The following is a 10,926-nucleotide window of genomic DNA, read 5'->3' as shown; positions in this document are numbered from 1 at the left end:
GACGAGGAGGAGGAGGTGGTGGCGATATCTTAGGGTTAGCTCTCCTTTTTCTATTCTCTAGTGATTAAAGTTCATAGAATTGTAATGCTATGAAAGCCCTTTTTTTTTTAATACTAAATGTATGCATCAATGTTGGAAACACTTGTTGATCTTCTTTGCTGATGCCGTAGTTACTGATCGAACAAACCTGGTCCGCGTCGCACGCCTCTTTGTAGCAGCCCACCAAAAGCGGGAATCTGCGTGGAGAGGTGCGATCATCGTACTCAGCAAACCCTAATTTCGCTTCGATTGATTAAGGTTTCTTGGAGATTTTACCGTCTCTCTCGATTCGTTTCTTTCTCCTCGATTATCGATCGATATCCGGTAAGTTTTCCCCAAACTTGTGATTGAACTGTTTGATCCCGACCATCAAAAAGTTTCCTTTTCGACATCTGCTACTTTTTTTTTCAAGCAATTCAGTAATTTTCCCTAAAGTTTTTATTTGTCCTGTTTGATCTGTTGCAATTAGGTAAATCCGATACCTGCTCTATTATTTTTTTATTTTCTTTCAGTTCATATATGATTGCTATTAGATAACCATAAGCATGGTTTAGAATTGCGGAGATAAACGACTTTTAGAAACTAATGTTGCAGCACCTGAAATTTTGCAGTATCGGTGCCCTGACTCGCAATTGTCGAAATCATACATATGATTTCGAAGCAAAACATAATTTTTCTCAGATCGATCTCGTCTACAGTTGGTGATACTGGAGTTCTGCTTCTAATTCTGCATTCCCTTTTATCTGTGATATGGAAATATTGATTAATGTTCTTTCTGGGTAATCTGTAGGCATAGATTTGGTCGATTTGAGCTTTAGTCTTTGTTGGATTCTTTTAATTTGACTTGTTGTAAACTATTATATTGAAAAAGGCATAGTTTATCTTTGATGATATTCTCTCTTTTTGCTAGCCTAATATATGAAATGTGAGATGAAGGTTAGATGACATTTTGTAAAACAGTAAGAGTGTATCTGTGGCTAGGAAGTGAAAATTTTAATATGTATTTGGAGAATAGTTAACCTGATTGTTGTATGGTTATATGCAGGCAAAGAAGTTATATTAATATCCACCATCACCATATCTGCTTATTATTGTCTTGAACTTAAATGGAAGAACAAAGCTTTCTTAAAATCCCGGTTGTTTGGAGGGGCAACAAACTGAACGTGGAGGTTGATCCAAAATGGAATGTTAAAGAATTCGGAGAGAAGCTACAAGGTTTAACTAATGTAAAACCAGAAACTATAAGACTTTTTGTTCCACATCCTGCGAAAAAAAGTTCAAAGATGATCACTCCGTATTCTGATGTTTACTTATCTTTAAGCTTGCAAGAAGCTGCTATTTTTGAGGTACCATATGCATTTGTATTTTGCTTTTCTAGTAGTTGGTCTTTCATCTTATATTTTCTTGATTAGCTTTGTTAGTGCTCTTGTTAAAATAGAATTGTGAAAGAATAAGGGTAGTTAACGAAATCCTGCTTGGATCTTCCATGCTTACATGCAAGCAATGTTCTTGTTGACATTTGCAGGGGAAGCCCATTAGAATGATGGGTGTCTTTGACAATGAAATTGAAGAGGTTTCAGAAAACAGTAAGAAGGCAAATTTACGAATAGCTGGATTTGACGAGGAAGAAAAGAGGTTGAAGCATCGGATGTCAGCTAGACCTCAGACTTCTTTTAAACTTCCGCAAGGAGAGTATATTTTTTGTGATTTTCGTACACTTCACATTCCTGGGATTGAGGTAAGATCAGTTCAAGTAATGTATGAGATTGTAACTGATAATTTTGTGCTTATAGGCTACTAGAATTAAATTAGGTTTGTCCCCTATATATTTAGTTGAAATTAGCTTGATTTCAACTATCGGGAAACAACTTTAAAGGCATCATTGAGAAATAAATTCTTTTGTCTGAACTGAAATTTCATCTGAAAGATATGAAACTCTAAAACATTTTATGATTTTCTTGTGCTTTTATTTCAGTTGAATCCTCCTCTTTCTGAGGCACTCAGAGACCTTTGTCGAGTCTGAAAGGGAGTTCTTTTGTTTTGAATTTTATATGTAGTTTCACATAAGTTATGATTTAACACCTTTGCTTTCGATGTTTATGAGTTAGGTCCTGCATGGAATCCAATGTTATAGCTAGAAGGTTTTATGTGTTTATGCATTATTTAAAATTGTCCCTATCATCTCTGTTTTGCGCTCCAAGCGAAGAAAGAGTATGAAAACTCTGTTATGTTGATGCTTAAGTTATGATGCTCTGAATTTCAACTTGACACAGCAAAACAGTTGTCTGACAATCCAAAAACAAAATCTTCAACTAAAGCTAGCTAAACTATTGATGCCTAGCTAGCTTCAGTTTTGAACTGTTGTCATTTTCGCAAAATTGAATTAAGAAATTGTTAGCATTGACAGCATTGCTTTATATCTGTCAAAACTAATAGTTGACAAAATCTGAAAGTTATTATCAGTTGAATAAGTACGTATACTATGTTTCATAGGCCTTCTTTTTTTTTTTTTTTTCTAATGCAGGTTTAGTTATTAGTTAAGAAGATGAAGTAACCTGTTGATCGACTATTTGGAAGACTTCATTTCCTTTATTTTGTCAATGATTAAAATATGTACTTGGAGAATATTGATATTGTTTTGTTGTTGGGACTAAACTAAGTTTTTTTTTTTTTTTGTTTATTACGGATATTGAATATATGATACTTCTTAAAACTTTATGAAGTTACCTTTTTGTGTGTGTACTTTATTTTATTCGATGTCGACGTTTGTATGTGTCTAAATTTTTATGACATTTTGTGTTGATATGATATATTTAATTTGGCTAATTAAATTATCATTTCATTGGTAATGTGTAAATTAATCCATATTCATCAAATTACAATATACGATATGCATCAAAATTTCAACCTTTTGCCGGCACTTTTCCTTTTAGGATAAATTCAATACTTTTGCTGGCACTTTTCTCTGTCAGAATATCTAATTGGGAGTAATAATTTTAAATTTATTGCCGGCATTAGCAAGTGCCCTTAAAGTTTTGCTGGCAGCAAAAATTGCCGGTAGAACAAAGAAAAGCCGGCACTTGTGAGTGTCGAAAAAAAGAATTACCCGGTAGTTATAAGTGCCACTATATATTTTTATTAGTGGCACTTTAAGTGTCACGCCCCGTCTCGAAACCACTATCGATTTGGCACGATTCGGCCGCGGCGACGGACCGCCGAACGGACAGCACCTCCCCTGTCTGCCCAAGGCTCAACAACAGGAATGTGTACAAGAATTTACCCAGGACTTTAAATTCTAAACATACATATTCAACGAGGGCACAAACAGTGCCAACAACAAGAAGAGCAAGTAATCCATAAGGTATACGAGTGAAATAAAGAGAGTACTTTACTAACTATTACAATAGTTGCATTCTTTATATTTACCTCATTTTTCAAAATGAATACATTTGATCTTCAAAATACATAGCTCTCCAACCTCACCTACATGAATCTCTCTCAATACATTGGTGTGCTAATGCAAAAAGGAAAGCTACTATACTACCACGGCCTCACTGATCGGGCGCGATGCCCTTGCCGCGGTCCTCTCTCGGCAACCCTATACCTACCACTGAAAATAGAGTCGGGTGAGAACTATCTTCCATAGTTCCCAGTGGGCTCGGCCACCGACTCTGCCGATCTCCCCAGCAGGTCCAAGTGGGCACCAGTAACAACAGATAGATAGATAGATAGATATGTATCTGAAAGCTGTAAATGCAGTAGTAGGAAAACTATGCTACTATGCCCATAATCATAAGTATGAATGCATGCATCATATAATAAAGGTTTGCTATCATGCTAACAAATTCGATTCATGTTCGAATAGCAATATTCAATGACATTAATAAACCTTTCCATTTACCCAATCTGTGGCGAGGCCCTAGGGCTCGCCCATGACTCACCTTTCAATCCCAAAATGGGGAGGGAGCTCCAAGTGCACCAAAGCCCGGGACCGTCTGCGGACCTCCATGTGGTCCGGACCTCCATGTGGTCTGGACCTCCAAGTGGTCCTAGTCGCGCGACACTCCGGAGTACTCGACGACAATCCCCTCCATGTGGGGATTGGATGGCTATGCCACCCTAAACACAGACTGTGAGCTAGATCTATCCTCTCCACGTGAGGATACACTGTAACTAGGGTCAACACCCAATCCAATCCTCTCCAAGTGAGGTGGCTCTACAACTAGAGTGAATAACCCATCGAATCCTCTCCAAGTGAGGACGCCCTACACTAGGGTCAACGACTATCGTGGAATCATCGGTTCCCGACATTCATGCAATACTATTTAGTTTTCTAAATTCATTGTTCACAAGGCATCTTCTAAGGGATCCACCTATCCCTAGGTCCATCGACCTCTAGTGTCATTACACTACATTAATGCCACTCGTTATCATTCAATGTTTGGATGCCACTCGTTTGTTCTTTAACAATAACACTACTTTCTATGTCATCAACACCCCCATCGGGTTCATCTCTATCTTTAGCATCATAGGATTCACATTCCGACCCAATCCTCACCTATCTAGTTACCAAGCGTTCCAAGTACACTAGGTTATCATTTAGAAAGCATAAAGAATGGTACTACTATGCAATCCTACAATGCAACATGAAGAGATGAGATTAAAATGCAATCTAAGACATAGAAAGGAGTTCGAAAGTTTTGGATGACACCCCCCACCTTTAATCAATTTAGAGGTTTCGGAAATCTCTCTCGGCGAGCTTTACGAAGAGGCTTTAGCCTTCCTCGCCCGAATCAACACTAGCCCGGCCCGATTTTGCCAAGAACTTCACGTCGTTTCACCGAATGCCGAAATCGACTTCGCCCCCGCGTTTTATGACCTAACAATAGGGTTTCCAAGGCTTCAAATGAGATCAATCTCATATTTTCACAAAAACCCCATTTTGGAGCCCTAGATTTGCACATATAGGAAACCACCCAATAAATCCCTAGATTCTTGAGATTGATCTATTTAGAAGCTAGCTTAGGGTCCATTTGACCCAATCCAAGGCATAAAATCCAAAAACCCTAAGTTTCACAAGCTAGGGTTTGTAGCTTACCTCTTGAGCTACACCAAAGGAAAAGAGAGAAAGAGAGGAAGATGCTCCAAGCCTTCTCTATCTTGTTCTCCTCCTCCTTCTTCTTCTTCTCCTCCTTCTTCTTCTTCTCTTTCTTCTCCTCCTTCTCTTTTGTTCTTTCTTTTCTAGAGAGAGAGAGATGGAGCAAGAGAGAGTGTGAGAAAGAGAGAAAATGAGAGGGTGTGAGGGAGAGAGAGGGCTCAACCCACTCAAATAAAAACCATTTTGCATAAAAGCCCCCTCAACTTTCACTCCTGCGCATTGCCCTCACTGGACAGTTTTCGCGCGGAGGGACCGGTCTCCCCGACTTGGGACCGATCCCCGAGAGCTTCCCTCGGGCGCACGCGTTCGGGAACCGGTCTCTCCCCGGGAGACCGGTCCTCACCTGAGAGACCGGTCCCCGAGCGCTAAATCTTCAGGACTTAGCCAATTTTTGGCATCTCTCGCTGGGACAACGTTCGGGAACCGGTCCCTCCTTACCAGTGGACCGGTTGCATCAAGCAACCCCGCTACACCCAGCCAGGGGAACCGGTCTCTCACCTGCAGAGACCGGTCCCCGAGAGCAACATCAGCCCAATGATGCAGTTTGCCTCATTTGCTCTCGCGGACTCAACTCCAAAGCACTTTTTGTGTTTCGGACACTCTTAACTCCCACAAAGGGTATTCTCTCGACAGTCAGTCGATCCTGGACGAAGTACAATCCTCGAATTTCGAGAATTCACTTCCTTACATTAAGGTGCCGGTCATTTAATATTTACCGACAGTTTGTAAGAAGTGCCAGCAAAATATTTACCGACGGAGTTTTAGCTGGCACTTGTGAGTGCCGCGAACAACCGCCGGTAAAACTCTTTCCTGGCACTTTTCATATTTTTTCTGGCAGTTTGAATTGCGGCTAAATGCTCCTTTTGGTGTAGTGTTTACGCTAGGTGGTTCATCTATCCTTTTGATTTAGTTGGAGAGAGTGAGAGTTTTGTACCCTATGTGTAGAGACCATCATTTTTGTGTATCTTGTACCTTGTATTTGGATCTTGGAATGTATTTACTTTATGGTTTATGCTAGTTATTTAGCTCTTTACATTCTACTTATCTTTAGAAATTAGTTGGTGTATGCTCTGATATCGCATTAGATGTTTTATCTTTCTTGCTTCTTTATACTATTGTTGTAGATGCCTTATATGTTGCAGGCATATGGCAAGTTTGGACACGCATCGGGCGGGCTTTCGCTGGGTCCCGGGGTGTGACAGATTATATTGGTATCAGAGCCTAGGGTTGAGTCTTAGTGGACCTAGCAAACCTTAGGTCGGTTGGACTATAGGAAATAAGCTCGTGAGAGACGGGGTCTATTTGACTTGTAAGCGAAAGTATTATGATTGGATTGTGAATTAACTCTAAAATGTTGGAGTTTAATCGAAGTATATAGCTTCTGACTTCGCAGAGGGTTACGTTGGCGGCCGACAACGTAATATTGGGAGTTAGTAGTGAGGCACACTTCATTACTTTCGCATGATTTGGGGTATTATTTCTTTCTTGCTTCTTTATACTATTGTTATAGACGCCTTATATGTTGCAGGCACACCGGGCGGGCTTCCGCTGGGTCCCGGGGCATGACATAACCCAATTAGGGCTTCTCACAAGACCAGCCCAACTCATCCCACTCAGCCTCGTGGAGACTAGCTACTGCTCCATCACCCACTATAGGCTACTCACGGAGATATCATAATCGACCCATCACTCTACCTGTGATCTCACTATGCTCACTCTCTACATAAGATGCAACAATGCAAACTAGCACATGACACAATATGATCAATCAACCTATCTCTTTTCTCTTTGACCCAATCTTATCGGCTAACCCGAAGGTTGAACCCCGACTCACAACCCAATCCCACAAATGAGGAGCACCGCTATGACCCATTGGGGACTGTCTGTTGGGTAGCTACGTTAACCCACCTGTGAAAAACTCCAAAGATCACTACTTGGATGGAGCGACCACCGCCAAGCCGACAAACGTAATGTGAGTATGATCCAATCCTCTAAACTTGAGAATACCCTACCAACTAGTGGTAACAATAATAGAGGATCTAGCAATCCCTAGCATGGTTCAGAGGATCTATTTCAATCCCTCGCATGCTCAATAACATTATATTACTAGATGCCATGCTACAAATGCATTGACCCAATCTTTTCCACATACACTTGAGAGTTTACCTAACTCATGTAGCGCTTATCAATGGGATATACAAACACCACACAATGTGAACACAAGCAATTATTCAATGCTTCATAATGATATGGTAGCTCAACACCATGCCATGATGCAATGACCCAATTTATTATTTATACTTGAGCCTTTCCCAATTCATGTCATATCCTTATCATGCACAACACATTATGCCCAATTCATGTTCTATCACAAGGTTCACATTCAATATCACAATGACAACCAATATATTATTTATTTCAATGTCCAGAATATTTTCTATATCCAATCCATTAGTTTTTCCTCTAGTAGTTCAGCATGTCACTAGAATTCATGTGTCACTAATTTCATGCATCCTAAGTTCCAAGTTAGCATCACAATTATTTATATATACATCATAGGAAGCATGCAAGTTTCTATAACAAGAAATACTTGAGCCCTACCATGCACAAACAATACATGTATATATGCTCAACAAAAGGAAATTATACATAGGGAGAAATCCAACCATTCCAGATAGCACCACCCACCTCATATCGACGTCAAGAAGTGAGAAATCAAGTCCTGCAATTTACTGTTGCCATTTTAGCTCGACCCAAGCCTAACGAACCAAATTCCGCAAATCTCTCAATTGAACGCCGTAACCTCGTTGTAATCCAAAACGAAGTTGTCCTCCGCGTCGAATTATCCTTCAATTAAGGTTTTACAAGATCAATTTGATTCTAAACCTCTTAGAGACAAAAGCCCCAATTCTAACCCTAGGTTTCATGAATCCGCAAGAACACCAAAATCTATAATAAATCTTTACCCAATCTAGTTTAGAATCATCTCGGGGTCGTAGACATCTCATTTACAAAAGGTTTAATCCAAACCTTAGCTTAAATTACAAAACTCACCATGGCCATCTTGGAAAAGAAACTTAATCCACCATTGGAGAGCTCCATCAAGCTTCTTCTCCACTTGAAACTTTCAAAATCTCCATTTCTTTCCTCTTTGATGGAGAAATTACAAAAGAGGTGGAGAGAGAGATGTGAGGTGTGAGTTAGAGAGAAAGAGAGAAAGAGAGAAGGCTCTCCTTTCTTTCTCTCTCGGGTTGGACCAGAACAAAGGGAAGAAGCCAATTGTTACACACATAGGCCCCCTACCCAATACAACTTAAAATTTAGTCCAGCTCAGATCTGATACTTTTCACCGGAGCCCTTCTGAATATCCGTTTACGCTCAATTTTGATAGTCAGACTCGGTTAAAATTAATAAGAAGAACGAAATATTAACTTTTCAGTTTTAAACTATTTTTCATCACCGAAAAGTCTACTGATTAGAATCTCTAGTAGATAGCAGTCAGATTTTATTTTTCACTTTTCGGATGTCGAAATGACATTAAACTTTAAATCTAGCCTCAGAAAAATAATTCCGTTATATTATCAAATTTTCATAATTTTCTAACACTGTAAATTTTTTGCTAAAAGATTAGCCCCGTTTCTTACAAAAAAATTATAAATCTTCTGTTTCTATTCCAATTTCAGTACAAGTCATTTCCGACCTATATTTTATTTATTTAAGTCTAATAAAAATAGTATGTTACACTATTTTTATTTCCATTTATTTTTATATTAAAAATTCGGTACATTATATATATATATATATATATATATATAGAGTCCGGCTACTATACTATCGGTAGCACAGGGCCTCCCGTGCTACCAAGTTGTTTTCGATGATGCGGCTTCCAAATCGACGATCGGCTCCGTTAGACTTGATCTATACTATTAAAAGTATTTGGAAACTAAATTTCATAATTTTTCAACATCATTTGACTAGTGATCAAAATATCTCAAAATTGATAATTTTAATGGCCGATGTGGTGTGTTTGTGAGTTTAACAGTGTAAAACAATCCAAATACGATTAAAATTTTATAGAAAATTCTTTTCACTATTTAGAGTAAGATCAGTATATCTGATCTTGAATTTAAATCTTTTATCATCATTTTTCATGAGATTTTTATTTTCAGCCGTTCAATTTTAGACTACTTGTTTGATAGGTAAATGATATCGAAAAATTATGAAATTTAGTTTCTAAATACTTTCAATAGTGTAGATCAAGTCTAACGGAGCCGATCGTCGATTTGGAAGCCGTATCATCGAAAATAACTTGGTAGTACGGAACACTCCGTGCTACCGATAGTATAGTAGCCTAATTCTATATATATATATATATATATAGAGTCCGGCTACTATACTATCGGTAGCACGGAGCGCTTCGTGCTACCGATAGTATAGTAGCCGGACTCTATATATATATATATATATATAGAGTCCGGCTACTATACTATCGGTAGCACGGAGCGCTTCGTGCTACCGATAGTATAGTAGCCGGACTCTATATATATATATATATATATAGAGTCCGGCTACTATACTATCGGTAGCACGGAGCGCTTCGTGCTACCGATAGTATAGTAGCCGGACTCTATATATATATATATATATATATTCTCGGGTGGCAATTGCGGTCGTAATTTATAGCATAAACAGAGAAAGGGATAAAAGTACTTTTGGTTTATTTGGATTTTTTTAAATGTAGGCAATTGCGGTCTCAAAAATGACTATTTTAATGGCCGATGTGGTACTTTTTTAAGTTCAACGGTGTAGAAATATTCAAATTAGATGAAAATTTAATAAAAAATTCTACTTAACATCAATAGTAAGATCAATACTTCCGATTTGAAATTTGAGTCCTTTATCACTGTTTTTTATGAGATTTTTATTTTCAGCCATTTATTTTGAGGCTACTCGTTTACTAGACAAACAAAATCAAAAAATTATGAAATTTGGTTTCTAAGTAATTCCAACAGCGTAGATCATGTCTAACGGAACCGATCGCCGAATTGGATGCTCTATTATTGAAAACAACTTATAAGTACAAAAGCTTCCGTACTTTTGAAAATATAGGAGCCTAACTCTATATATATATATATATATATATATTCTCGGGTAGCATAAACAGAGAAAGGGGTAAAAGTACTTTTGGTTTATTTGGATTTTTTTAAATGTAAAACTGAAAGCTTTTGGAAATATATTGTTGGATTAGGCCGTAGAAATTTGATTTCTGGTGCCGTTGTATTACTTCTCATGAAGAAACTGCCGATTTAAATCCCGCAGACCGTTGGATGCGTCTAACGAATCGGGAATCCTAATCCTTGTCGGCAACGGAAAACGAACACAGCTTTTCGAATTTTCTTGCGGTTTTTGATGACCATTGGTACTCTCGTGTTACTGAGCCCCGAGTCATCATCACATTCGGAAATCCTAATCCTTGTCCCAAACGGAAAACGAACGGAGCTTCTTAAATCTCCTATAACTCCTCTGCTCTGCTGCTACACACATTACTTCTCACTTCCCCTCGTCTCTCTTTCTCTCTCTCCCACGCAAACCAGTCCTCTTGTTCTCCTTGACCCTCCCTTTTTTTGGCGATTCGATCTCCAAGAAGCTATGGCGTCGAGCGGCCACCCTCCTCGCAGCGGCGGCGTCGACGTTGATGTCTTTGACTACTCATACTTGCACCGGCGGCA

General features: G+C 38.8%; 1 protein-coding gene and 1 long non-coding RNA gene across 2 annotated transcripts; one reads left to right on the top strand and one right to left on the bottom strand.

The window, feature by feature from the left end:
• Nucleotides 1-1,306: 1,306 nt before the first annotated feature.
• On the top strand, nucleotides 1,307-1,889 carry LOC109704306. Its single transcript, XM_020225061.1, has 2 exons — nucleotides 1,307-1,385; nucleotides 1,565-1,889. Exons 1-2 carry the CDS (start codon nucleotides 1,323-1,325, stop codon nucleotides 1,838-1,840), a joined length of 339 nt encoding a protein of 112 aa, XP_020080650.1. The 5' UTR covers nucleotides 1,307-1,322; the 3' UTR covers nucleotides 1,841-1,889.
• A 1,718-nt stretch (nucleotides 1,890-3,607) lies between these two features.
• On the bottom strand, nucleotides 3,608-8,441 carry LOC109704307. Its single transcript, XR_002214278.1, has 3 exons — nucleotides 8,252-8,441; nucleotides 7,886-8,044; nucleotides 3,608-3,649 (listed from the first exon to the last, which is right to left on the bottom strand). It is a non-coding gene; the product is annotated as an uncharacterized LOC109704307 (long non-coding RNA).
• Nucleotides 8,442-10,926: the final 2,485 nt, after the last annotated feature.

The sequence above is a fragment of the Ananas comosus genome, unplaced genomic scaffold (assembly GCF_001540865.1).
Source record: "Ananas comosus cultivar F153 unplaced genomic scaffold, ASM154086v1, whole genome shotgun sequence".
Taxonomy (NCBI): Eukaryota; Viridiplantae; Streptophyta; class Magnoliopsida; order Poales; family Bromeliaceae; genus Ananas; species Ananas comosus.
This window is presented reverse-complemented; position numbering and strand designations above follow the sequence as displayed.

Bases quoted from the DNA above. Each gene is read 5' to 3' on its own strand.
- LOC109704306 (XM_020225061.1), top strand. From the start codon at position 1,323: ATGATCACTCCGTATTCTGATGTTTACTTATCTTTAAGCTTGCAAGAA. The intron at 1,386-1,564 runs GTACCATATGCA...TGACATTTGCAG, and splicing joins AAGAAGCTGCTATTTTTGAG to GGGAAGCCCATTAGAATGAT.